This window comes from Sarcophilus harrisii, chromosome 3, assembly GCF_902635505.1.
Source record: "Sarcophilus harrisii chromosome 3, mSarHar1.11, whole genome shotgun sequence".
Classification (NCBI taxonomy): Eukaryota; Metazoa; Chordata; class Mammalia; order Dasyuromorphia; family Dasyuridae; genus Sarcophilus; species Sarcophilus harrisii.
In genome coordinates, this window is record NC_045428.1 from 203360044 (window position 1) to 203386292 (window position 26249).

At 33.8% G+C, this 26249-nt stretch overlaps 1 protein-coding gene across 2 annotated transcripts in view; it reads left to right on the plus strand.

Moving 5' to 3' along the window:
• The window catches only part of MID1 (midline 1), a 193087-nt gene that overhangs the window by 163093 nt on the left and 3745 nt on the right, over window positions 1-26249 (plus strand). For both annotated transcript variants that reach the window (XM_023500345.2, XM_003765587.4), the window contains exons 8-9: window positions 15659-15820; window positions 21183-21390. In XM_023500345.2, coding sequence (XP_023356113.1) covers window positions 15659-15820; window positions 21183-21390 — 370 coding nt within the window. The remainder of the gene's footprint in view (window positions 1-15658; window positions 15821-21182; window positions 21391-26249) is intronic.

Consider the following 26249-nt stretch of genomic DNA (forward strand, 5'->3'; position numbering starts at 1 on the left):
TCTCATGTTTTTCCTTTTTGATATGATTTTTCTTGTGCACCATGATATTTGTGGAAATATATATATAGAAGATCTGCACATGTTTAACATGTATTGAATTATTTGCTGTCCAAGGAAAAGGAAATGGAGAGGGAGGGAGAAAAATTTGGAACACAAGGTTTTGTAAAAGTGAATATTAAAAATTATCCATGTATATATTTTGAAAATAAAAAATTTTAATTAAAGTTAATCAGATTTGAGCTGTATGTGAAATGTATTTAGAAAGGAAAAAAGAGAAAGATAGGTAGATAAAAATGAATGGAAGACTGACATAAGCATAGGTAGATAAATGGTGAATGGAGAGATTGATGTAAACATATTTATGAAATATACTATATAAATTATATATATATATATATCTTTTTGTCTATATATTTATGAAGATATATGTGTGTATATGTATGCACATATAGATAATATATTTTCTAAATAAATTCAGATCAAGTTAAAGACTTAAAAATATTCTATTAGGTATTGGTAAAATAGAAAATGTAGGTGTGATAGAAAATGCACAATCTTTGCATATATGAAGCTTACAATCTGAAGAGGGATTCTTGACATTCTTATGTCATGGAACCCCTTAAGATGTTGAGATCTATGGACCTTTCTCAGAATATTTATAGACAAATGAAAAAAGACACATGGAATTAAAAGGAAAACAAATCATTTTGAAATATAGTTAAAAAATATTTTAATTCACTGACCCCAGATTAAGAATTCCAGATCTTGAATGGGATGTGACCTATAAAGAGAAATGCAAAGATAATTCCCAATAACCTTCCTGCATTAGAGACATGCAAAGAAGCTTTTGAGTGATGTCTCTCGGAAGTGATGTCACCAATGATGGAAGTTATCGGTAAATGTGTCATGGAAGTCTTAGCATTTTATATGGGCTTTTTCAAAGATAGGTAGGAATTCAAAAGACAGAGATGGCAATGGGTATTTTGGGCATAGGGGGAGACCAGACAAGTCAGCAGCAAAGCTCAGGAACTATCTAGAACACAATAAATGATTCATTCCAACTGGAAGGAAGAGAAGAATTATAGACTATAAAAGGAGGGTGGCAGAATTTTATTAATAATAGAGTATCCTGTCAGGCCAACAAATGGCGGTAGTTTTAAGTAATTTTTGCTTTGAATAATCCTGTATATACGCTTTCCTTGAATACCAGACTGAAGCTAAAGACATTAATGCGGAAAAATAGAAAGTAGTTCAACCAACCAAGAAACATGTTTCATGATGAACTCAAAAAAGAAGTCTAGAGAATCCTCAACTCCCATACACATAGTAGGCATAAAATAAATATCCTTATGTCTATTTCTCAAGATCATATCCATCTTTTCATAGGAGACCTGGCTGCTCCTGCCATAGGAACCATTAAGAGGCAGGTAAGGGTTCATAAGCAGGACTTGAACTTTGAAAAACCAGTGAGTTTTAGGGGCAACTAGGTGATCCAGTGGATAGAGCAGCAGCCCTGAAGTGAGGAGGACCTGAGTTCAAATCTGACCTCAAACATTTAATACTTCCTAGCTGTGTGACCCTGAACAAGTCACTCAACCTCAATTGCCCCAGCAAAAACAAACAAAAACAAAACAAATCCAGTGAGTTCTAAGACAGAACAGTAGGTAGAACACTGGGCCTGCAGTCAGAAAGGCTCCTTCTTAAGTTCAGATCTGGCCTCAGACACTTATTAGCTATGTGACTTTGGGCAAATTACTTAACTCTATTTGCCTCAGTTTCCTTATCTGTAAAATGAGCTGGAGAAGGAAATGGCAAGGCTACTTCAGCATCTTTATGGAGTAAACCTCAAATGGGATCATGAAGAGTTGAACATTACTAAAACAACTCAATAAGAAGAGTTCTAAATAGAGGAGTGAAATAATGAAATAGAAATAATGGAAAAGAATTCACCCTAAGATGCTCAAATTTATTGTTTCTTTCCTAGGTAAAATTCTAGGCTTAGATTTAAGAAAACCTGGGTCCAAGTCCTACCTTATACATTTACATTCAAGAGATCTTGAACAAATCACTCAATTTCATTAAAATTTCAGTTTTCCCCTCTTTCAGTCTGTAGGCATTTATTAAGCTCCCGTTGTGAACCAGGTACAGTACAGAGCAATGAAACATAGGAATAGTTATGGCACCTACCTCAAAGATTGGCTGTAAAGATCAAATAAGTTCAAACACATAATCCCTTGCAGTACGATATAAATGTGTCACTATTATTATTTCCACTGGTCCATGAACTGACACCAGTTGATTCTATAACTAATTTTGATTGAGCTATAAAACATACTATTCATAAAACCATAAAAATTCTAAAACTTAAAAAAATACAGTTCTTTTTTTTAATCCATTCTTTAAATTCATACCTCTTCCAACCTCTATTCCTTCCAATGCTTGATTTATGTTTTTTTCAATAATTATAACTTTTTATTGACAGAACCCATGCCTGGGTAATTTTTTACAACATTATCCCTTGCACTCACTTCTGTTCCAACTTTTCCCCTCCCTCCCTCCACCCCGTCCCTCAGATGGCAAGCAGTCTTATACATGTTAAATATGTCATAGTATATTCTAGATAAAATATATGTGTGCAGAACCGAACAGTTCTCTTGATGCACAGAGAGAATTGGATTCAGAAGGTAAAAATAACCCGGGAAGAAAAACAAAAATACAAACAGTTTACATTCATTTCCCAGTGTTCTTTCTTTGAGTGTAGCTGCTTCTGTCCATCATTGATCAATTGAAACTGAGTTAGATCTTCTCTTTGTCAAAAAAATCCACGTCTATCAGAATACATCCTCATACGTAGTATTGTTGAAGTGTATAATGATCTCCTGGTTCTGCTCATTTCACTCGGCATCAGTTCATGTAAATCTCTCCAAGCCTCTCTGCATTCATCCTGCTGGTCATTTCTTACAGAACAATAATATTCCATAACATTCATATACCACAATTTACCCAGCCATTCTCCAGTTGATGGGCATCCATTCATTTTCCAGTTTCTAACCATTACAAACAGGGCTGCCACAAACATTTTGGCACATACATGTCCCTTTCCCTTCCTTAGTATCTCTTTGGGATATAAGCCCAGTAGTAACACTGCTGGATCAAAGGGTATGCACAGTTTGATAATTTTTTGAGCATAATTCCATATTGCTCTCCAGAATGGTTGGATTCGTTCACAACTCCACCAACAATGCATCAGTGTCCCTGTTTCCCCACATCCTCTCCAACATTCTGCATTATCTTTCCCTGTCATTCTAGCCAATCTGACAGGTGTGTAGTGGTATCTCAGAGTTGTCTTAATTTCCCAATGCTTGATTTATTTTCATCAACCCTTGAATTTGAGTTTGAAACTTCTGAGAATTTAGATATATAATGGATTAAAGAATAGCTAGAGTTTACTTATTATGATAAGTATGTCTCCCACCTAAAAAAGTATTTCACTAATTAGAATCTTTAACAAGTCTCCTATTTAACGAACTGCAAATTCCTCTAGGTATGTTTTTGTGTAATTTAATTGTCTGGTTGCTTTCATCTTAACAATTTAGAGAAGTTAGCTGCAGTGAAAGAATGAAAATTTTGAGTAGAGTAGGAAAGAGAAAGGGAGTTAACAATCTCAGTACTGTATACTTTAAGGAAACAGGGAAAGTATGTGTAGGGTGCTACAGTAAGTGTTTAGGACATGAAGTCGCTGAGAGCCCAAAGTGGAAGAAATTGCCAATTTAAACATTAGCCAGGATTACCCCTTCAATAGAAAAAAGATACATTCTCTTTTCCTTTTCTACAGATTAACACCAACCTTTTTTCTTCCTCTGTCTTTTTTTCATTCATTTAACAAGCATTTGTTAAATGCCTATCGTGTGTCAAATACCAAGCATTGAGGATATAAAACCAAAACTAGAATAATTTTTGCCTTCAAGGACCTTTCATTCTCTATTACCTATTCTTCCCCTCTATTATATGCCATGTAACCTTGGCTCAGAGGTTGGACTATTATTATTTGGAACTACAGTTTCATCAAATTTTAGGTGTTATATGGGCTTCACTTCTTTAGTGAAATGTCCCCTGAGTACCAAAACTGACTTACAAATAGATTTTTGGAATATAATTTGTCCATAAATTTAAGCCTGCCTATTTTCATTAAAGTAAGTTGAAAAATAACTTTGTGGAAAATTGAGGCTAAGTTGATTACAAAGTAAATTTTCAGTGTGGTAAAGAGGTTATCAAATATTCTCAATAGAGAATCTATATACCCAGAAAGAAAAGTCACTTTAATTCTTTCTTACCTTATCCTTCTATCCAAATAAGGAAGATTGCATACTTGCAACACAAGAAAAGAATAAATGGAGGTTATGATCTGCTTCTCTCAACCCTTTTGGCAAAGCTAACAGACAAATTTTGAGTTTATTTGTTATTTACTAGGCAGTAGCTTTTTGTACATTATTTTAATAAATAATATATTTATTATTAATATTAATAAATAAATAAGATATTCAATAAAATAATACTTATCCTCAAAAAGTTTATAATCTAGTGATGAAAGTAAAAATTTAATAATCTAGTTAAAAAAATTAGTTATAGCATTGACCAGTGTCAGTTCATGAACCATTGGAAATAATTAATAATGATAATAATAATTCACATTTATGTAGCTCCTCATGGTATATACATCAATGTGTGTGTTTCTATGTTATGATCATGCATATCATAATATGAATGGAATAGCATATCAAGACAGCTGGGTGGCACAGTGAATAGAGCAGTGGAACTGGAATAAAGGAGACCCTAGGCAATCTATTTATCCTCATCAGTTTTCTCATCTATAAAATAGAGATAATAACACCTATCATCCATGGTAGTTAATTTGGTAGATAGGTAACATGGTAGGTAGGAGAAATTTATATCATATTTGTTATGCCTTATACAAATTTTAAAATGCTATATAAATTCTAGAGAGTGTTAAATTTTTTAAAGACTAAAGGAGTTCAGAAGAAGGAGAGATTATAGCAAAGGGCATTAAGGAAGGTTTGATGAATGATGTAACATTTGTTCTTGGCTTTGATGAATGGGAAGGATTCTATAAGCACAAAATTGAGAGAAGACATTCCATTAAAAGTCATGTTAACAGAGGTGTGGAAATAGGGGAAGGGTAGGACACCAAAGAACAAGGAGTAATCTAGTTTGATTGTATCATGGGGTATATATAGGGGAATAATGTGAATTAAGATTGGAATGGAGATAATAATCAGTTCGTAAGCTAATAAAGACATAAAAGCTGGCACTGAGGAGTCTGAGTTGTATTTAGTAGGCAGTGAAAAACCACTCAAGTGTTTTGAACAGAGAAAATAATACAATAAGAGATTCATCTGGTTTTTTTGTGTAGGATATCTTGGAAAGGGAAGAACTTGAAACTAAGTGGGATATTTGAAAAGCTGTTTTAATAGTCCAAGCCAGAAATTATGAATGTTTGATCTAAGATAGAATTAAGGGATTCAATTCAAGAGATATTCTGGTCATAACAAGGATAAATGATTTGTTCAGGATCATACAGTACTTAGAGACTAATTGATCCTTGGTTTAAGGGAAAGGAAGGAATTGAGGATAAAATTCAACTTGAGAACTTTGAGAAAATATTAGTGCCAATATGGGAAATAGAAAAAATCAAGAAATGGAGCACCATTGAATGATTGAGTATGTGTTTAATTTTGGGCATTTTGAGTTTAAAGTGCTACTGGAACATTCAGGTGGTGATATCCAATGATCAGAACTGCAGGATTAGATATTTTTAATTTTGGAGGTAAAGACATGAAAGGGATAGTTTATGGTTAAGAGATTAGACAAGGCTGCTGAGTAAGAGAAAAAAATCAAAGAATTGTGTCTGTGGAAATATTTATATTTAAAAGACAAAAAAAAGGAAGAGGAACCAAAAAATTAGAAAAGGAAGAGTCTGAAAGGTAGGAGAGTTAAGAAAGCACATTATCATGGAATTTAAAAATAGGAAGTAATTTCAAGGAGAATGTAGTCAATAGGCTTTTGAGAGAGTGAGGGCTATGAAAAGACCAAGAAAATTCAGGAAATGATTCCCTACAGACAGAAGACAGATATTTTCTGAGTAATGGTAAAGAAAAAATTTCTTACTTTTTTTTTTTTTTAACAGCTTCATGAGTTTACACATTAGTTGTTATTTCTGACTCATTTTTTACTTTTGGCAAATTAATCAGCCAATACAAAAGCATATATTAAGGGCTTACTATATGTCAGGCACTGTGTTAAGTTCTGGGGATACAAAGAAAAAGCAAAAATAGTGTCTGCCTCAAAGAATTTGTATTCTTAATGAGGGTGACAACATACATATGAGAAAAATCTCTGAGGAAGTGGAAGATAGCGTTGTGGGAGAAGGTACTAGAAATGGGGGACAAGGAAAGGCCTCATAAAAAATATCATTTGAGCTAAATCTTAAAGGATCTTAAAAAGATTTTGTTATTTCAAGTTTAGAAGGGAGAGCATTCTAAATAAACATGATGGACAACAAGGGCAAAGGTGTAAAGATGTGAAAAAAATTGTTTATTAGTGTAATTGGACTATAGAGTTCATGACAGAAAATAATGTGATTTTAAAAAACTGGAAAGATAAGAAGGTGCCAGGTTATAAAAAGCTTTAAATGCCAAACAAGAGTTTATATTTGATCAGAGAGATAACAAAGAGCCATTGGAGTTTATTGAATAGGAGGCTGACATGGTTACAACTGAGTTCTACAAAAATCCCTTTAGAAAGATGTGCTTGAAAAAATCTTGAGAAAGGAAGTTCAATTAGAAAACCATTCCAATAATCCAGAGGAGGTGATGGGGACCTGAATTATAATGGTAGCTATGTGAGTGGAGGAAAGGGATATATGTGAGAGATACAGAGATAGAAAAAACAAGAATTGGTAACTGATTGGATTGGGGAAGAATGAGAAGTCAAACATGACACCAGTGTTTCAAATACAAAAGATAAAGGTGCCATTAATAATAATACTCAAGTTAGGAAGAAAGTAGGGGTTTTGGAGAAAAGTAATAAATTCTGTTTAAGACATGTAGAATTTGAGAAGCAGAGTTCAGATGGTGTGAATCCATCTGTGTGAAGGATTTATAAGAGACAGACAAGAATTACATATTAAGACTGTGAACTTCCCGAGAACAGATACTATTTTTTGACTTTTTTTGTATCCCTAGCATCTCAAATATAGTAATGCTAAGTAAGTGCTTCTTGATTTCATTTGACTAAATATAAGAGTGTAAATTGGTTTTAATCTGAGATCATAAACCAGTTTTAGACTGGTATGATCACTGATTGATCTCTCTCTCTCTCTCTCTCTCTCTCTCTCTCTCTCTCTCTGTCTCTCTCTCACACACATACACACACATGCACGCACACACACACACACACACAATCAAGCATCTGTATATATATATAGTGTAGCTAACTGTATGCAATTAAAAAAAAATTTAACCGACAACATTTCAGGCTGGAAGTATGCATTCTAAAGATACAATGATGGTACAGATGTTTATCCAGAGAGCACATAGGCACACAAACTGAGTTAACACAAGCTAATAAGGAATTCCATATTAGGAAACTCTAAAAGTAATAGGCTTAATATTATAAGATTTATATTAGGCATAGATAAAAAGATGTGTGAAAAGTTACTCAAAAAAAGATGTATTTCAGAAAATGTTATGAGGAATAGCATAAAGAGAGAAATTTTGTAGATTCATAAAACTAAGTAAAAGGAGTAGAATGATTCTACACCCTCAAAGAGTATAGTAATAAAAATTCTTTATATATACAAAAGATTAAAAGAGCCAAAATACTTTAGTGATTGTGTCATGTGGCTGGAATATGTCATTTGGAACAAATTCAACTTAGTGAATGGCTACTAATATAGTTTCTCAACCCCAGTTTCTTCATTTGTAAAGATTATACTTCCTGGCCTTGTCCTTCTACCTCAGCAAGTATGTGGGTATAGTAATAATATCTTATTTTACATGTAACACTTGAGTTTGTAAAAGTGCTTCCACATGCATTAGCTCGCTCATATTATTCTAGATTGAGTCATTAGTAAAATAGGGAGTAATAATACTTAGTCTTTTAAGTAGGTAGGGCAGGTGTTATTAAATCCATTTTGCTAATAACTTATAAGCCCAGAAAGAGGAAATAGCTTCTTGCCTATTGTCACTAGCCAGCAAATATGAAAACTGGAACTCCAAGCTTTTTTTCTTGAAATCACTTTATAAACCATACTGTGTTCCTTATTTTTATTGTTCATTCATATCCAACACTTTGTGACCCAATTTGGGGGAGAGGGGGGAGTTTCCTGGCAAAGATACCAGAATGATATGCAATTTTCTTCTCCAGCACATTTTATAGATGAGGAAACTGAAGTAAACAGGGTTAAATTAACTTATCCAGGGTCACATAGCTATTAACTGTCTGAGGCTGGATTTGAATTTAGGAAGATAAGAGTTACTGATTCTAAGGTCAGTGCTCTATCCACTGTGCCACCTAACAGTCCTGCACCTCATATATAATTTATATTATTATTATGTGAAGAAGGGAGGGGAATGATAGGATTGTTATTTGAAAACACTGTAATCTTTTACATATTTCTCCAAACTCATTTTCTTTGGTCCTAATGTGGAAAAAAAAAATAAAGTTTCTTAAATCTTTAAATTCTGATGGAACTTTGGTTAAGCAATGTTATCCCACCATGAATCAATTGACTTGAAACCAATAATAAATCCTAACCTCATGCTAAAATAAGCTGTATTTCAGAATCTACTGTAAGAAATTAGTCTTTCCAGATAAAATGGTTTTCCACCTGGCTAAATCATAAATGCATAAGCACATAAATATGCATAAATATTGTACAACAAAGAAGTTAAATGTCTAAGAGCTCCCAGATTTACATTAAATGATTTCAGGAAAGTTATCTGCCTAATGTTTGATGCACAGGACTTGTTGCCAGAAGGGACGTTATGCAAGAAATGGCATTACATTCCAGGTCTGCCTCATTTACTGCTCAGGTGCTAAACAGACTGACTGGTCCTCTCAGGGCTGATGTAAAACAGTAATGCAGGTGCTGACCTGACTTGAGAACACATGCAGAGTTTTTAGCACTCTTTTTCTAGTTTCTTAATTCAGCCAAATCAATATATTAAAGTTCTGACATTTCCAAGTATAACATTCAAAGAACGAACTAAAATTAAAAGCCAACTCAATTACAGAGAAGCTCGTTGGAGATTTTGTCTCTTAGAATGATAGACAACACTAAGGTTCATCAGTCCTTTTGATTAAAAGAATTAGAGTTTGAGTTCCATTTTGTTGAAAGTTTTTCTAATTCAGTTATTTCAGTTGTGTTTGACTCTGTGAGTTCCTTTTGGGTTTCCTTGGCAAAGATACTGAAGTAGTTTGCCATTTCCTTCTCCAAGCCATTTTACAGATAAGGAAACTGAGACAAACAGGATTAAGTGACTTTTCCAGGGTCATACAGCCTCAAGTGTTTGAGGCCAGATTTGAATTAAGGGGAAGATGTCTTCCTAATTCCAGATCCAGCACTCAGTACACTGTGTCACTAAGCTGCCCTGATTTAAGATTTCTTGGGTCAAATATCATGGGATAGCTCATAGTCTGAACTTCACTATATACTTCATTTTAAACCATGATCTTATCAATGTGGGGAGGACCTTGTGATGGTATATGTCTTCACCCTCTCATATCATCTCATCCTGAGCTATAAAGCTATCATATTGCCCTGTAAATCCTTTACTAGTTGTCTCTTCAGTGTGTTAGAGGCCTTCCACAAAATCTGTTTAGTTTGTGGCTACCAGTGCAGCATAGTAACTATACAAATCCTTTTTGCCAAGTATCTATTATATGATAAACATCTCCTTTTCCTTTAATATAGTTCTTTAATAATCAGTCAAGACAACCAAATTATGCTTAGTTGGTTTTTAGAAAACATGTTATGGCCTACCTATGTCTATGATGCACTTCTCCATTGCCCTTTGTATGAACAATTCAGTGACCATGGTATTGTGTGATTTGTAGATATTGCAATAGCGCTGAAGAAAATTCACATTAAAAAAGATAGATTTGGGAAAGAGACCCCAAAGTCACTGAAAAACATTGCAGAATTTCCCAAGTATAACCCAAGCTGTCTGCCTCCTTCAAGTCAATTCTTGGCTCAGTTTGTTGTGCTGCACGTGCAACATCTGTCCAAAATATATGTACTAATGGACCAGTTGTATCCTGCTGCATAATATATTATAGTCATTGTTTGCATTTAATTCAACAACAAAGACAGATGAGGAAAATAATTCTCTCCACCAAAAAACCTCAGGGTTTTTTTTGTTTGTTTTTTGTTTTTTAAGGAAGAAACTACATAGCATTATGAAATAGGCATTAAACCTTGATTTGTCTTCAGAAGATCTGAATTTTGTTCTAGCTGTGCCCCTTTTCTATTGCAGAGGCAGCAAGGTGATGCAATGAATAGAGTGTTATTACTCAAATACCAGAAAGTCTAAAAGTCTCTGATACTTACTAGCTATGTGAACCTAGGAAAGTCACTTAATCTCAACTTAAAATGGGGATAATAACACGTAATTCTTAGCATTACGAGGATCAAATGAAATAATATATCTAAAGGATTTTCAAACCTCAAAGTGCCATTTATTTGGTAGCTGTTATTAGTATCGACATAAATGATGGGAAGTCCCTTCATCTTTCTCAACTGAACTATCTCCTTCTATACTTAGACTATTAACTTTCACAGAGCTTTTATGAAAATAAAATAATGTCTGTGAAAAAATGCTTTATGCTTTGAGATAATAATTTCTAGCTGTGTAACCCTAATCAAGTCACTTAATCCTATTTGCCTCAGTCCCTCATCTGTAAATAGAGAAGGAAATGGCAAATCACTTTGATAACTTTACCAAAAAAAAAACCAAAATGGGGGTCACAAAGAGTTAAACATGACTAATCAGCTAAACAACAAATAACAACAAAATATAATTTATTATAAATTTGTACTTATTTTTAAATATTTCCATATTTTTAAAAATTATAGGGATTTACTTTTTTCAAAGTATATGAGATATTAAATGAGACTTATTTCTAATGGCTTCATTCTTGACTAGAAACATAAAAAGCAAAAAGTAGAATTCTTAGGCCTTCATATCAGTGTAATCTGTATTTAATCCATGTAATTAAAAGAAGTTCATGAAAGGTCATTAAACATAATGTTATTTTTAGAGAAGAAGAAGAAATGTGCAAATCTGTCACATTTTTCCAAAGAGGGAAAGGAGGTTAGCAGTTGGTTTACAGCTTCTCCAAGGGGTTTCCACATTGGCTATGTCATATAATGTTTTATAGTAAGATGGCTGGCTTGAATACAGAGGTCTGAAATCCCAAATGTAATTAAAATCTTGTAATGAGCTATAGTATTGAGAAAAATGTTCCTTGCTTCCTGATCTTATATGCTTGGAGATAGAAAAATGTATGATTGAAAAAAGGCAATTAAGTTTCATTATGAACTAATTATCTTGCAAGTTCCATCAATGTTCTTTAACACTTTGGGTTATATTAGAGATTTTGAATGTTGGAAGATCACTTGGTTCTACAAATTGGTTTGGAGAAAAGAAAAGTTATCATCTTTGTAAAAGATTTGGAGGTATTTTCTTGGGAATAAAATGTAAAACTTAACCTTCCTTCTGGACACTACACAATGGGATATCTGAATTTGAGCATTTAGGAAGAAGCTAGAGAAATGAGGCACTAACTACAGGATGTCTAGTGTCAAGGACAGCAAAATAATAATAATAAAAATAATGCTCTCCATATATTTTCTTCTTCTACTTACTCTGAGTTCCAAAAGAAAAAAAAGGAAATATATCTTTCCTTCCATTCACCTATCATCCTGAAAATTGAATCATAGAGTTGAATTTAAACTGATAGTTACTAGTGGGGATTAAAGCACTTTATCCAAATATAAATTTAACCAATCCATTTTTGCCCTTTCATAAACCTTTCTGTTATTTTAACATTTTCTGAAAATTTAGTGAACTTTTCTAAGTAATGAAGACAACCTACCTCCCTTTTTTATTTTGAAAAGATTAAAAAAATTAAATCATTGTTGGGCTAAGACCTTGTATTGTATGCCAAGTTTCAGTCTGAAGCAATTTCAGACATCTGTGTTATAATGTCCCTGAAAGCATTCCCACCACTAAATTAAACCTGAGCTTTGGGGTTGCTCAGTGATATAAAGTTTATTGAAACATTTTTACATTCACTTGCCTAGACCACATTAGCTGTTTTATTTCCACACATGAAACTAAACAGTAAAATTGTAAAAACAGAACAGCAGGTAAGAGTCTCATTTTATTCTTTAGTTATCTTTATTCCATTTTGTTATTGTTGTCATTGTGATCATGATTACCTAGCTCTTGTTGAATAATAATAGTGCATTTTGGTGATCTGATCCTGGACAATGGAAATGGTTTGTTCGAATTCCTGCATTAATGTTGTATTGCTTATTAAATTCCAAAGGGAAGTTAAATGCCATTCAGGGCCCATGGTTCAAAGGTCAAAATTTTCCCTCTTTGGTGAGATTTAAATTTAATAGTTCGATTTTTGCCTCCACTAATAGTCTCTTTTGATGCCTCAGGGTGGTATGGAAATGAAACCAGCCTTTGCAAGGCTATGTACTAAAGGAGCAGTCCTACTGAACTGGAATGGTTTCCAGTATAAACCTGGCAGTTAACTATGTAGTTATCATTCAAGGACCAACTAATGATAGTTGGATGCTTAGAGAGACTGATTGATCACAGTGGGATAGAGGAGTTGTCATCCATGGGACTATATCAATGAAATAACAAATCTTTGAAATAAAAAAGTAAAATTAGCCACAGAATTTACAAATCTCAAGGATTCTAAAGAACTGAGTTAATTCCATCCCATTCAAGGAAGAAATAGGTTGAAAGAGATTGAGTATGATAAGTGAAGGAGCCATGGAGTTGCTCTAGTTTACTAACCATTTTATGGCATTCCAGACAGGTTTTTCAAGTAGGGGCTTGCTCAATAAGCTTTCCTAGACCTGAGACATGGAAAGGAGGAAGAAAAAGAAGAAAAAAAAAAAACTAGGAGTCTGGCTGCTTTTTCTTTGTCTTTCTTACCTTTATATTTCTAAGTGATACAGACCAAACAGTAGGATTTTAGGCATCTACCATGACTTCTAAGAAATTAACTATTTTGTTAAAAATTTAATATTAAACATCAACATAAGCTATACTTGCTTTTATTTTATTGTTACTATTTTCATGTAAATTTGTTCATTTAAATGTATAAAATGTGCTAATACTTTTCAAGTTCCTCTCTTTAAGTTCTTTTCAGGATCCTTTGTCATTCTCATTCATTTTTTCTTTATGATTGTAGTTAGTGTGTAACTCATTCTGTTGGGGTTTTTTTGACATGATTTCATAAAGATCTTTACAGCTTTGTCTTCTCATAACTGTCCAGCTTAATTGTAATTAAATGCAGTGTTACATTATAATAATGTGTATACTGTCACCCGGTATGAAATCTTGTAGAGTTGGGATTTGGAAACAGGGCAGATGGAAAAGTTGCTCATACTGAATGAATGAAAATACATTTTAGCAAATGTTGTTACATGCCAAGCCTTGTGCTTATATACTAGTGGGGAGAAAAAAGAATCACTATCTTAAATCATGAGAAAATGACTAGAATCTCTAATCATTAGGGATACAGCTGATCTATACCTTAATTTTCCTCATTTGACTGATTATTCCAGGCTCATTCTGAAGAAATATCAGAGTTCTTTTTAACTCAAAAGTATTTGTAGAAATAGTTTTCACCTTTGAGTGCATATCCTTTACCAACAAAAGAAATGTGTGGAATCCCAACTCAGCTGAAGGGCACTTGCAGACTATTTTGAGAGGAGGTGGAAATACTTTCTATGAAAAAAAAGTTCCCAGGAGGTGTGTAGCTCTATATAGCTCAAAAAAGGGAGAGGCTTAGACCTCAAATTCCAATTGATGGAGGAAATTGAGCAGCCTCCGGAAACCTACTGACAGAGCAGTCACCAGGGATAAAAGGAAGATTTTGTTGGAGTGGTGACAGATGGGGGAAGGGAGAAGGTAGGCCCTGCCACTGAAGAGCTGTTTCCAGCATCTGCCAGCTTTTAAAAGTACAAAGAAACAGACTTGTCCATACTCCCATGATCATAAATCTGCCTGCTTCCTAGCCCACATCCTGCAGAACCCTCCTATACCCGAGGCCCTGTTTTATTTTTAAGGCCAAAAGATGGAAAGATAGCAGTAGTCAAAAGCTCACTGTTTATTGACACTTTTCCAAGATCAAGCCTGAGTCTTGAATTTCCTCTTGCTAGTATCATTGCTAAACTAACTTAAGTGTCTTAATAGGTATTTGCCCTCAATTAATGAACACAATCTCTGTTTTTCTTTCTTTTCTTTTCTCTGTCCCTGAAGTCCTAGTCTCAAAGGCTATTTTGTGACAACAGAATTTCAACATAACTGGGTCTGTTTGTTTTTTGTAGTTGTTAGTTTATGTATGTTTTTTGCATTTAAAAACATTATTCCAGGAGGGCTATAGAGATTTCACCAAACTCCTATGGAGGTCCATGATATAAAAGGAGTTAAGAACATTTAGCTTACAAGGACGATAGGATGGGCAGCAGAAAAGTAGTGGTGGGAGGATTTCATCTTATTTTTATATTCTCCATTCTATTCACATAAGAGTCTGCTCAATAAATATTTGTGGAGTTGGATTGCAGGAATTCTCCCTGCTGTTCCTGGCAATACTAACTGAAGTTTATAATCATATGAAATCTTTTAAGATGAAAAAAAATTCCTCTAGAACATGAAACTGTTAGAAATCAAATCAAATATTTATTCAGTACTTACTGTATGTGAGACATGAAGTTACATTTGTTGTTCAGTAGTATTTGACTCTTTGGGACCCCATTTGGGTTTTCCTCGCAAAGATTGTAGAGTAGTTTGCAATTGCCTTATCCAACTCATTTTGTAGATGGGGAAACTGAGGCAAACAGTGTTAAGTGACTTTCCTAGGGTCACAAAGCTAATAAGTGTCTGAGGCTGGATTTAAACTCAGAAAGAGGAGTGTTCTTAACTCCAGGATTCATGTTCTATGTAAGGCACCATCCAGCTGCTCCAAGATTACGCTTAATAATAAACAAGAAAAGTTCAAGTAGATTTTGTATGTATGTTTTTACTCAGGTAGAATAAGAGAGAAGATGAGAATAAGGCTTTAAGATCTAAATAGTTATTTTGGTCAGTAGGAAAAGGTAAAATTGCTTTTTTTAAAAAAGGCATGGAAGAGCCAGTTTTTTAATGACTATGTTTCTTGAGGAATTAACACAAAAACAAAAGCAATACTTTACAAATACTTACTTTTCAATTTACTTCAAATTATGCAGCTCTTGAATGCTACTTGTAGAGTTTGAAAGTGCAGCCTTGGGGTGAGGGAAGAGAGAGAAAGAAAAAAGTCCTGACAAAGTGTTTGGTTGAAATTGCAGGTTTGTGTAACTCCGCCGACAGCTGGATGATTGTGCCCAACATCAAGCAAAATCACTACACAGTTCACGGGCTCCAGAGCGGCACCAAGTACATCTTCATCGTCAAAGCTATAAATCAGGCTGGCAGTCGTAACAGTGAACCCGGCAAGCTGAAGACAAACAGTGAGTGACGTGAAAGTCAGCCCTGTCTTTCTGTCTCACCTTCTCTCCTTTCTGCTATTGGTGCTTGTCCCTTCTTCCCTTCCTTCCCAGAATCTCTGTGAAACTTGACATCTGAAAGGCAAATGGTTCAAAGCAGAACATCAAGTTAATGATCCCTTGTACAGGAGTCTCAATTATCTGTCCAAATTCTTTCACCTCTTCAAGTCCTAGACTTTTTTTTTTCCTCCTCGGGATGATTTTTTTTTCCTGGAATAGTTCTTTTTTTCCCCTCTCTGTTTCTTAGCTTTTCATGTAAAAGAAATACTATGGCCTTTTGGAAACCACATTTTGATTTAGAATTTAGAATCATAAGAGCCTGGGTTCAAATTCTTGCTCATGCCGCTAGCAGTATGACCCTGATCAAGTAGTTTAATCTCCCCAAGCCTCAGTTTCTTCATCCTTAAAATGAGGGAAATACTTTCCCTACTCCATAATGTTTTTATTCTTAATTTTTGGTCTAGACTTATGAATTTATCAGAGTGGAGAAGTTCATTGTGTAGACTCTCATCTCTGTGAATGCTAGTCCATAGCTCATCAGTAACTGGGGGGAATTTAGATTTTAGTGGCTTACTCCTGGTGAAATAGTATACACGTGCACACACACACACACGCAAATTTGATCTGAGTCTTTTTTTGAGTCTAAAGCTAGCATTCTATGGCATTTCCAGTTGTCCTGACCTACATCTTGCCATTGGATCCAGATGACTCCAAAGGATAGAGTGAGGCTGGTAACTTTGCACAGCCCTCCTCACTTAAATCCAACTTTCTTGTAAACCATGACATCACCTTCCTGATGTCTTGGTGCTTTTCAAGAAGGAAGGACAAACAACAGCATGATTTTATGTACTAATCTGTCTTGCCACTCTTACTGGGTTGGAAAGATTAAATGAGATTAAGGTACAATATTGTTCAATTGTTTTTTCAGCAACATAAAACTCTTCCTGATACCATTTAAGGTTTTCTTGACAAAGATACTAAAATGGTCTGCTCATTTTTTCCTCCAGCTCATTTTTTTTTAACAATTGAGGCAGTTCATACAAACAGGGTTAAGTGATTTGTCCAGGGATATCCAGCTAGTAAGTGTGTGAGACCAGATTTGAATTCAGGGAAATGAGTCTTTCTGATTCCAGATCTGGCACTCTTTCTACTGTGCCACCTGGCTACCAAAGATTAAGGTATAGAAAAGTGCTTTGAAGCTATAAAGTGTTATACGAGATATTGAAAATGGTGGCCTTATTAGCAATTTTATCACTTATTCTCACTAATTTAATTTATTTGGGAGTTCAGATAAAAATGATTAGAAGGCAAATTACTTTTCAGCTATTATTTTTTGTATAGTTTGTATTCTATAGATAACTCTACAAGTAAAGTGGCCTTTTGTAATTAAATATGAGTATTTAGAAGATAATCTCATCTTCTGTGGATTAATAAGAAATATCTGAAAAACAGCTACAATAGTAGCCAAAACACCTCTATGTACCTTGTCCTGTTCTCCCATAATTTTAATTTTTTCCACTGTCTCTATATTTTGAAAGTTTTTTATTCCATGTAGTTTGGAAATTGGAAAAAATAGCATATACAATATTAATGTTTATTAGAAACATTATTTATATGCATTAGTATTATGTTCTGGTGGTTGTGGTTAACAGTTATGTCTATGATACTTAAGTTTCAGTACAACCCATTTGCTGAATCTTCACAGATATTTTAGGGTTTGTATTTCTAGAGTTCCAGTGTGGTTTATAGAAAGATATCAGCCCCAGCTCTAATACACATTAGTTGTGTGATCTTGAGCAAGTCACTTGGCTTTTTAAAGAGCTAAACAGCTCTCTAATACTAAAAATTGCAGAAAAGTTGCCAATCTACATTGGTAGAAGTTGTTTCTTTACCCTGAAGTTCCATATACAAACTGAAATACAGGGGCTACTCAGCTTCTGGTTGTCTAGTTACTTTATGGTGTTCGTTCAGATAGCTGAGATGCTAAAAAAAATTTTTAATTAGTAATAATAATGTCGCATATTTTCTACCACTTCATCTCATAATCTAAATTAGTCAATAAATCTAAAAAAAGTAATTAAAATTAATCTCCCAATAATTTTTATTTAAATGACCTGCTCCTGAGTCTCTGTCATAAATCCCTCCATAGCTATATATTTTTTCTACATTCTTCTCATCTTTTGAGGGAATTCAATTATTCATATTCATATTATATTATTCATATAACTCTCAAATTGTTTTTAAGCATTATTTACATGGCCTCCCTGTCAATCAGTTCCAGTTAGGAGCAAGAAAGATTAGCAAACATGGAAACAAAATCTAGGCTACATATAGGGTTGCTCAGGGTCACATAGTCAGAATTGTCAGATGTACCTTCATTTCTAGAGCACAAGCAGCTATTTTATGTTCTACTCTATTTTTAAGAGGATATTTAAAAATTGTAACAGTTCTAAATGAGATTAATAGGATATCAAAACAAGTAGGAATTTATGCCATGTGAAAGAGAGTTTAGATGAATGCAGTGGCATACAACTGTAATCCTTGACACACAAGAGACTAGGATTCTTTGAATTCAAGAATCCTGTGTTATAATAAGATTAAAGCCTGTTGGGTTTTCTCCCTAAGTCTGGTACTAATATGGTGAGCCCCTTGGAAGCCAGAGACCACCAATGTGCCTATAAAGAAAGAGAATAAAAAAAGAGAATAAGACCTTAAAGGACAGGAACATACATCAATATGGAGCTAGAAATGACCTGAGAGTTTATTTAGCCCTAGGAACAATTAGAAATTACAGAGAGACAGGAATGAATTCAATAAGAAAGGAAAAAAAAATCTCAAAATATGTTCCAAATGGAATGAGCTACCTCACAAAGAAGTGATAGACTTATTTTCAAATACTTGCTTCTCTGTATATCCTGATAAATGAACATAATGGAAAATATCCTAACATTTTCACTCAAATGATCTTTATCCATCTATGGTATAATAGAAAGAATGCTTGATTTGGGATCTAAGGACTTATATTCAAATCCTGACTCCATAATTTCCTATTTGCATGACCTGGACATCACTTTACTCAATCATAAAATAAGAGCTGGACTAAAAGACTATGAAAGTTCCTTCCAACTTCAAGCTACTTGGGTGTCCCTTTTCAAACAGTTTTTTGCAGCTATTTTTACAAAATTCTCTGATGTGCTTTTTCCAGTGTAGCATATAGCTCGGCACACAATTTAAGCACTATGCTTAAGTGAACCTGAAAGGTTTTCTATATGGCAAGCCTAGATTTTTCAGCACTGTTCCTAAATCTCAGGAAGTTTTCCTTTGACATGAAAAGAAAGATGTTTGGTTTTTTTAAGGACTTTTGCAGGTGGTGGTATCATCTGTATAGCCAACAATGGTGTCATTTTCTTCAGCATGTATGAATGTTACTGGACTCCATGATGCTCATCAGGTTTAGAAAGGCACTCATATGTATTACAATAGCTTCATTGACCATGATTATTATTTGTAAGCACTCCCAAAAAGCTACCTGCCAATAGCAACAATCTCCGCAATGTTTTTATATTGTATTATTTTGGATGAAGTTGTAACTCATTTCCTGTACTTAACTGCCTTATACCTAATGTTGTTCTATGGTATAGGCAATCTTCCAAGGTAATATTGAATTGTCATATTAATAATAATAATAGCTATCATAAGAGATGGAATCAACAAGAGAAAGACTTATTGAAAATTTTCAATTGTGCTTCTACCCAGGGAGATTTTTAATAATGCCCAACTCATTTAAATGTAAATATGGATAACAAAATGGACAGATGTAATTATAGCCTGGGGGAGAAAAACTCAGACTAGAAGAGAATTTCTAACCTGTTTTGGGATAAAATAATGCAGCTTTATAACTATCCTAAGGTCATTGTGTTAATACTTCATCCATGGCAAACTAAATTAATGTCAACATACAAAAAGTACATATAATTAAAATCCATAATATTACTTTATTTGTTTGCCTATTATCCTATTATTATATGACTGAATATATGCAGTCAGTACTCTAAAATTAACAAAGAGAAGATTATCAATGAAGAATATGATCTGTCCTTCTTTCGTGCTGATCTATAAAAAAAATCGTTCTTTTATTGGTCAAAAAGAATTTCAATACAAGTGTCCCTTGTGGAATGCTATAATGGCATTTCAGAAATGTTGTCATAAGAGAATTTCTGTAAAATTCATTCTATTTTCATATTACCTTGCACTCCCAACTCCCTCTTAATAAGACAAGTTGAAAACTGTAACAAATGAGTTTTGTCTTTCCCCTCTCTGATACATGCTCTAAACAGCTGTCCAAGATTTATATTTCTTTTTAAAACTTTAATTTTTTCCAATTAAAAAAATTATCTTTTTTCACATTCTCCATTCGGGAAAAGAAAAACAAAGCCCTTGAAATAAGTATGAATAATAAGAAAAAACATTTCTTGGTTGTCCATGTGTATAACATATATCTCAGTCTTCACTGATTCAGTTCCCTCTCAGGAAGTAGATAGCATGCTTCATCATAGGTTCTTTAGAATCATGTTTGGTTATTGCATTGATCAAAATTCTTAATATAGTTATGTTGGAGTCTGCATGAACCTTCTCCCCAGAACCAGTTATTATATTTTTGGTTTGAGCATTCATACTACATGAATTGGTGAATGACAAAATCATTTCACTGCTTAGATTTAAAAAATTGTTTGGAAAATATGAATAACAGTTTATATTTTAAAGTATGATATGCACTTCCCTTTACCCCAAAGAGTTCATTTTTAAACATTTTCCATCATTATTAATTATTCAGTCATTTATGAAAGTTATAGTTGTAAAGCTAACCTTGCCATTCCCCTGCTCAGTGAATTCCAGTGAGCTTTGTGACATATTGGACACTGCTGTAGAACAACAATGCTGTTGAGAATGCTTTGCAGTACTGTGAACATCTCCCTGTTTCATCTCCTTAGGATATTTTCTCTATCATCACCTCCTCCTTTTCTCACCATTCTTCTGCCCAGCTCTCTTACCAGAGGAATTTCTTTCCATCCTCAGAATACTGACTCTACATACATAGCTTCTGGAAATATGCTCCATAACTTGATTTCCTATATTTTTACAATGATTAATAGAACTTCATTAATGAATGACAGAAAATTCCTTGATTTCAGTGCTTTCTATATGCCACATAAACTGAAGGAAAGAATACATAAGATATGATTATGGACTAGTTCTCAGAATATATGATTATCTCTCTTCAAAATAAATAGAATTTTTTTTCTTTGTTCTACAAATGTCTTTTCAGGTCAGCCATTTAAATTGGACCCCAAATCTGCCCATCGAAAACTAAAGGTTTCCCATGACAACTTGACAGTGGAACGTGATGAAACATCATCTAAAAAAAGTCACACACCTGAGCGCTTCACTAGCCAAGGAAGCTATGGCGTAGCAGGCAATGTGTTCATTGATAGTGGGCGCCATTATTGGGAAGTAGTCATAAGTGGAAGTACATGGTAAGTCTCATATTTAAATTACATTGCTGTTACCAAACAAGACTCTTGCATCTGTATTTTGATAGAGAACATAACCAAAGCTAAAAAAAAAATCTTCTTATGATATTTCCATAATGATTGCATATGCCTTTCACACTTAAGAATAAGAATTTTAGAACCATGGGAACAAAGTATGGAGAACACAACATAGTATTCTCTGTTGTTATTTGCTTGCATTTTGTTTTCTTTTTCAGTTTTTCTTTTTCTTCCTTCTTGATCAGATTTTTCTTGTGCAGCAAGATAACTGTATAAATATATATACATATATTAGATTTAACATATATTTTAACATATTTAACATATATTAGACCTGCCAGGTAGGGGAGAGGTGGGGGGAAGGAGGGGAAAATTTGGAACAAAAGGTTTTGCAAGGGTCAATGTTGGAAAAATTACCCATGTATATGTTTTATAAATGAAAAGCTTTAATTTAAAAAAAAAGAATAAGAACATTAAAAACTATAAATTATAACCATTATTCTGTTGTTCCTGCTTATGAGATATTCTTATGGTATGGATCTCCCTGTCCATGGGTATCTTGCTTGTGGTGTTGGTATCTATGTAACATCAAGAGAATATGAGGCTATCTATAGTCATGAAAAAAAATGCTCTAAATCATTATTGTTTAGAAAAATTCAAATTAAAACACTTTTAAGGTATTATCTCTCACCTATAAGACTGGCTAAAATGAAACAAGGGAAAAATTACAAATCTTGGAAGGGATGTGGAAAAATTGGGACATTAACATACTTTTGGTGACACTGTGATCCAAGCACTTTGGAAAGCCATTTGGAGTTATCTGTAGTTTGACTTAGCAATACCACTATTTAGTCTATTTCTGAAAGTGCTTAGGGAAAAAGGAAAAGAACTTTTATGTTCTAAAATATTTACTGGAGCTTTCTTTGTGGTGGCAAAGAACTGGAAATTACAAAGATGCCTATTACTTGGGGAATAGCTAAATAAGGTATAGTATGTGATTTTGATGTACTACTGTGCTATAAAAAATGATGAGTAGATGATTTTAGAAAAACATGGAAAGACTTGCACAAAATAATGAAGAATGAAATGAGCAAGAAAACGATATATACAATAATAATAATATTATTGTTCAAAGAATTACTGTGGGTGACTAGAGTATTCTGAGTATTATAAATTCATTATTAGGTTAACTACCAAGGATATATAAAGGAAGATGCTATCTTCCTTCAAATAAAAAACCTGATAAATAGAAATATTCATACCTTAGTTTTACATATATATGTATACACACACACCAAAAAAATGTGTGTCTGTGAGAGAGAGAGAGAGAGAGAGAAATAAATAGTGATGCAGAATGGGAAGGGAGGGCGACAGTTTAGAATTTAAAATCTAACAATAAATAAAAAAAATAGGGGCAGCTAGGAGATACATTGGATAGAGCACTAGCCCTGAAGTCAGGAGGACCTGAGTTCACATCTGACCCTCAGACACAACACTAACTAGCTGTGTGATCCTGGGGAGGTCACTTAACCCCAACTGCCTCAGTAAAAATAAATAATAATAATAATAAAAATAAAAAATAATAAGTTTATAAAAAGACAATATGAGGAAACCACACAGACACACACCCAAACTTAGTGGAAGGATTTAAGGGTAGACAAGCATGAATAGGTTTCAATCATTACATCATTGAGATCAAAAATCCATGGGAATTTCAGAGTCCTTATTCTTCTTCTCAGACACAACTTGCAAAATCCTCTTTCATGCTAGAAAGGGACTTTTCTGCATTAATCTTGAGTAATGTCTATGTCTTTAATGTTTATTGATGTTGTTACTGGCCACTTACCTCAGTTAATTATAGGTGCTACTGAGAAAGATGTAAGAGAAATTGAAAGATTATCTGAGGCAGATACTTGCCCTTAGGCACAAAACTTTCTAAAACATCATGGACATGGTTGCCTCTTCTTCTGCCAAGGTTATAGATTCAATCCCTATGTGTCAGCTTTGTACAGAGGAAAACCTGTCACATAGCCACAGGCTGTCCTAATGCTATCCATCTGTTGTGTGACAATTGGTCACAAAAAAGGCTGAGGAAAAAGATGATTTTTTTGCTTGTTTTTGCTGAGGCAGTTGGGGTTAAGTGACTTGCCTAGGATCACACAGTTAGGAAGTATTAAGTGTCTGAGGCCAGATTTGAACTCTGGTCCTCCTGACTTCAGAACTGGTGCTCTATCCATTGAGCCATCTAGCCACCCTGAAAGGGATGTTATAATTATCTTCAAAACAACACAAATATAATGAGTGACTATACTTAGCCCAAATGCATCACCCTGATAGGAGGTAAAAAAAAAAAACCATGAAAAGGAAATGTTCTATTAATCATATGTAATATCATCTTTATATATACATATATAATGAATATAGGTGTGTGTATATATACATGTAAACATACATATCACATCACGTGCAAAGCATGTCTTTTACTGTAAAGCATTGGATTGAATACAGAAAAGTAATATAACATATCCAGGATAGCTATAGTGTATGTAAGCCACAGAAGCACCTGACTTTAAAATAAGAATGTGAGCTCAAGTATTTCTTTTCTTTGAATCTGATTCCCACACTCCCACATAATGGTTCTGATACATAGTAGAGAGTTCCTTCTTACCTTTCATTGTTTGGAACATTCACATTCCAAACATTTCACCTGAGCTTGGAAAAAAAGAGCTATCACTGCGATATGTGGTAGACTGACACTCATTTTTTTAAACATAATAAAAGCATAAAGTAAATGTAACAATAAAAGCACAAAAATTGGATTAATTACAGATACAAAAAAAGGGAAAAAATTAACATGCTTCATTCATGAACATGGTTCACTATTCTGACAGAATTTGTTATCTAAGCTACCCAAGCTTCATTAATAATAATTTATAATCATATTTCAATTGATTAGTAGCTAGGAGAATTCTTCCAGAGTCACTTCAGTACCACTAACATCATTCAGTTGTCCTTGAAATATTCATCAGAATATTATATGTTCAGGAAAAATTATTAAAAATTTAAAATAACCTCTATGTTTGCCATTTTAAACGATCTGATTTATTTTATTTCCAGAGATCTACTCTTTAAAGTTAGTTAAAGGTAGCTAAAGTGGGAGGGAAGAAGAAGATTACCACTAAAATCAAATATGTATGAATACATTGCTGGGAATGTGGATTGGGGAATGGCACCTATATCTTCTCGAATACTGCTACTTAAGCTTGTAAATACACATGTAATTTTATGATATGTGTAATGGGGCATGTTAGCATTGTTCTGAGAAATATAACTTGGGGACTTTTTGACTTCTTGGTGTTTCAGAGCATACCTTAGTGGATCATTAGCATTCTTCTTCCATCTTAGAAGTACTGTGGAAGTATATACATAGTTTTCAAGATTCATGATAATTTAATAATACTCAATTCCTTTGGTTAATGGACTATAAACTTAGTTATTCTGTTACAAAAGCTAACTGGAGTTAATGGTTGTTGGGTGTTTTATGGAGTGGTGCTAATGAACTTGGAGGGTGGTTTCATGGAAAGATCAGCAGGTTGGAACATCAGGAAATCTAGTTTCAGCTCTGACTGAAACTTTCCCCATTTATATAATAGCATCAGTAAAAAACCTAGGACTAGTACCTCAATCACAGAATTGAATTGAAGATTCATTGAGATCCTAAGGGTCAATGATTTTTAATAAAAAATTAAAGTGTAGTAAATGCTCATTTATATAAATAAATTTATATAAAAAATTTATATAAATAAATATCCAGGATCACTTAGTAAATGTTTACTGATTGAGCAAATATATGCATATGTTCTAAATAGTATAAATATGTCTGTGAATTGTTCTACCACCAATTCAAGTCATAGCACTTCTTATCTATGTCTTTCCATAATTCTGCCACACTGCATTTATCTATACACATATCTGTATGTGCAATTACATCTGTTAAAAACCAAATGTAGTTAACTCAGTAATTTGCAAATGAAGAACTACTTTCAAACTGGAAATATATCAGGAATTTTTTCATACTCCTTTCCTCAATCAATATTGTTTTTATTAGCATTCTAGTGCTTTGTTAATTTCGTTGCAATTAACCATTAGTATATAATTGTAAATAGCTATTAATTAGAAGTGGCAAGTTTTCTGTGTTTTATTATTATTATTATTCCTTAAGCCTCAGGAGTCAGAGGTACTTTGGAAACTCTTTTTTTGTTATCTTTTAAATCAAGCTTATTTTTCTGCTTGAAAAGGTCCCAGCAACCAGTTTTCAAATGACCTTGCTTCTACCATAACAGTCATCTAAATGTTTACTTTTAAATAAAAGTTCTGAATCAAAGCAATGGATTTTGCTAAGTCCTGCTGTATAGAAATTTATAAGAATTATACACATATATCCCAGAGGAAAAACTAGGGGGAATGGGGGAGAAGGGGTTCTCCACATCAGGAAAATATCAAGAATGTTTTTAAAGTAATTGAGAGAGAGGGGGAGAGAGAAAGGAAGAAAAAGAGAGGGGGAAAGAGAGAGAGAGAAAGCGAGAGGGAGGGAGGAGAAAGGGGGAGAGAGGGAGGAAGGTACAGAGAGGGGGAGGGGGAAGGGGGGAGGAGAAAAGGAGGAAAGGGGGAAAGGGGAGAAGAGGAGGGAAAGAGAGACACTTATTTCTTACCATTTCTTCTTGGTGGGAAGGGAAAGAATAAAGAGTAATTATATCACATCAGGTTAACAAAATTTGGTCCAGGATGTAGCTTAAAAACAACATTCTAAATGTTCCAATGATCTCTTCCTTGTCAAATGGTTG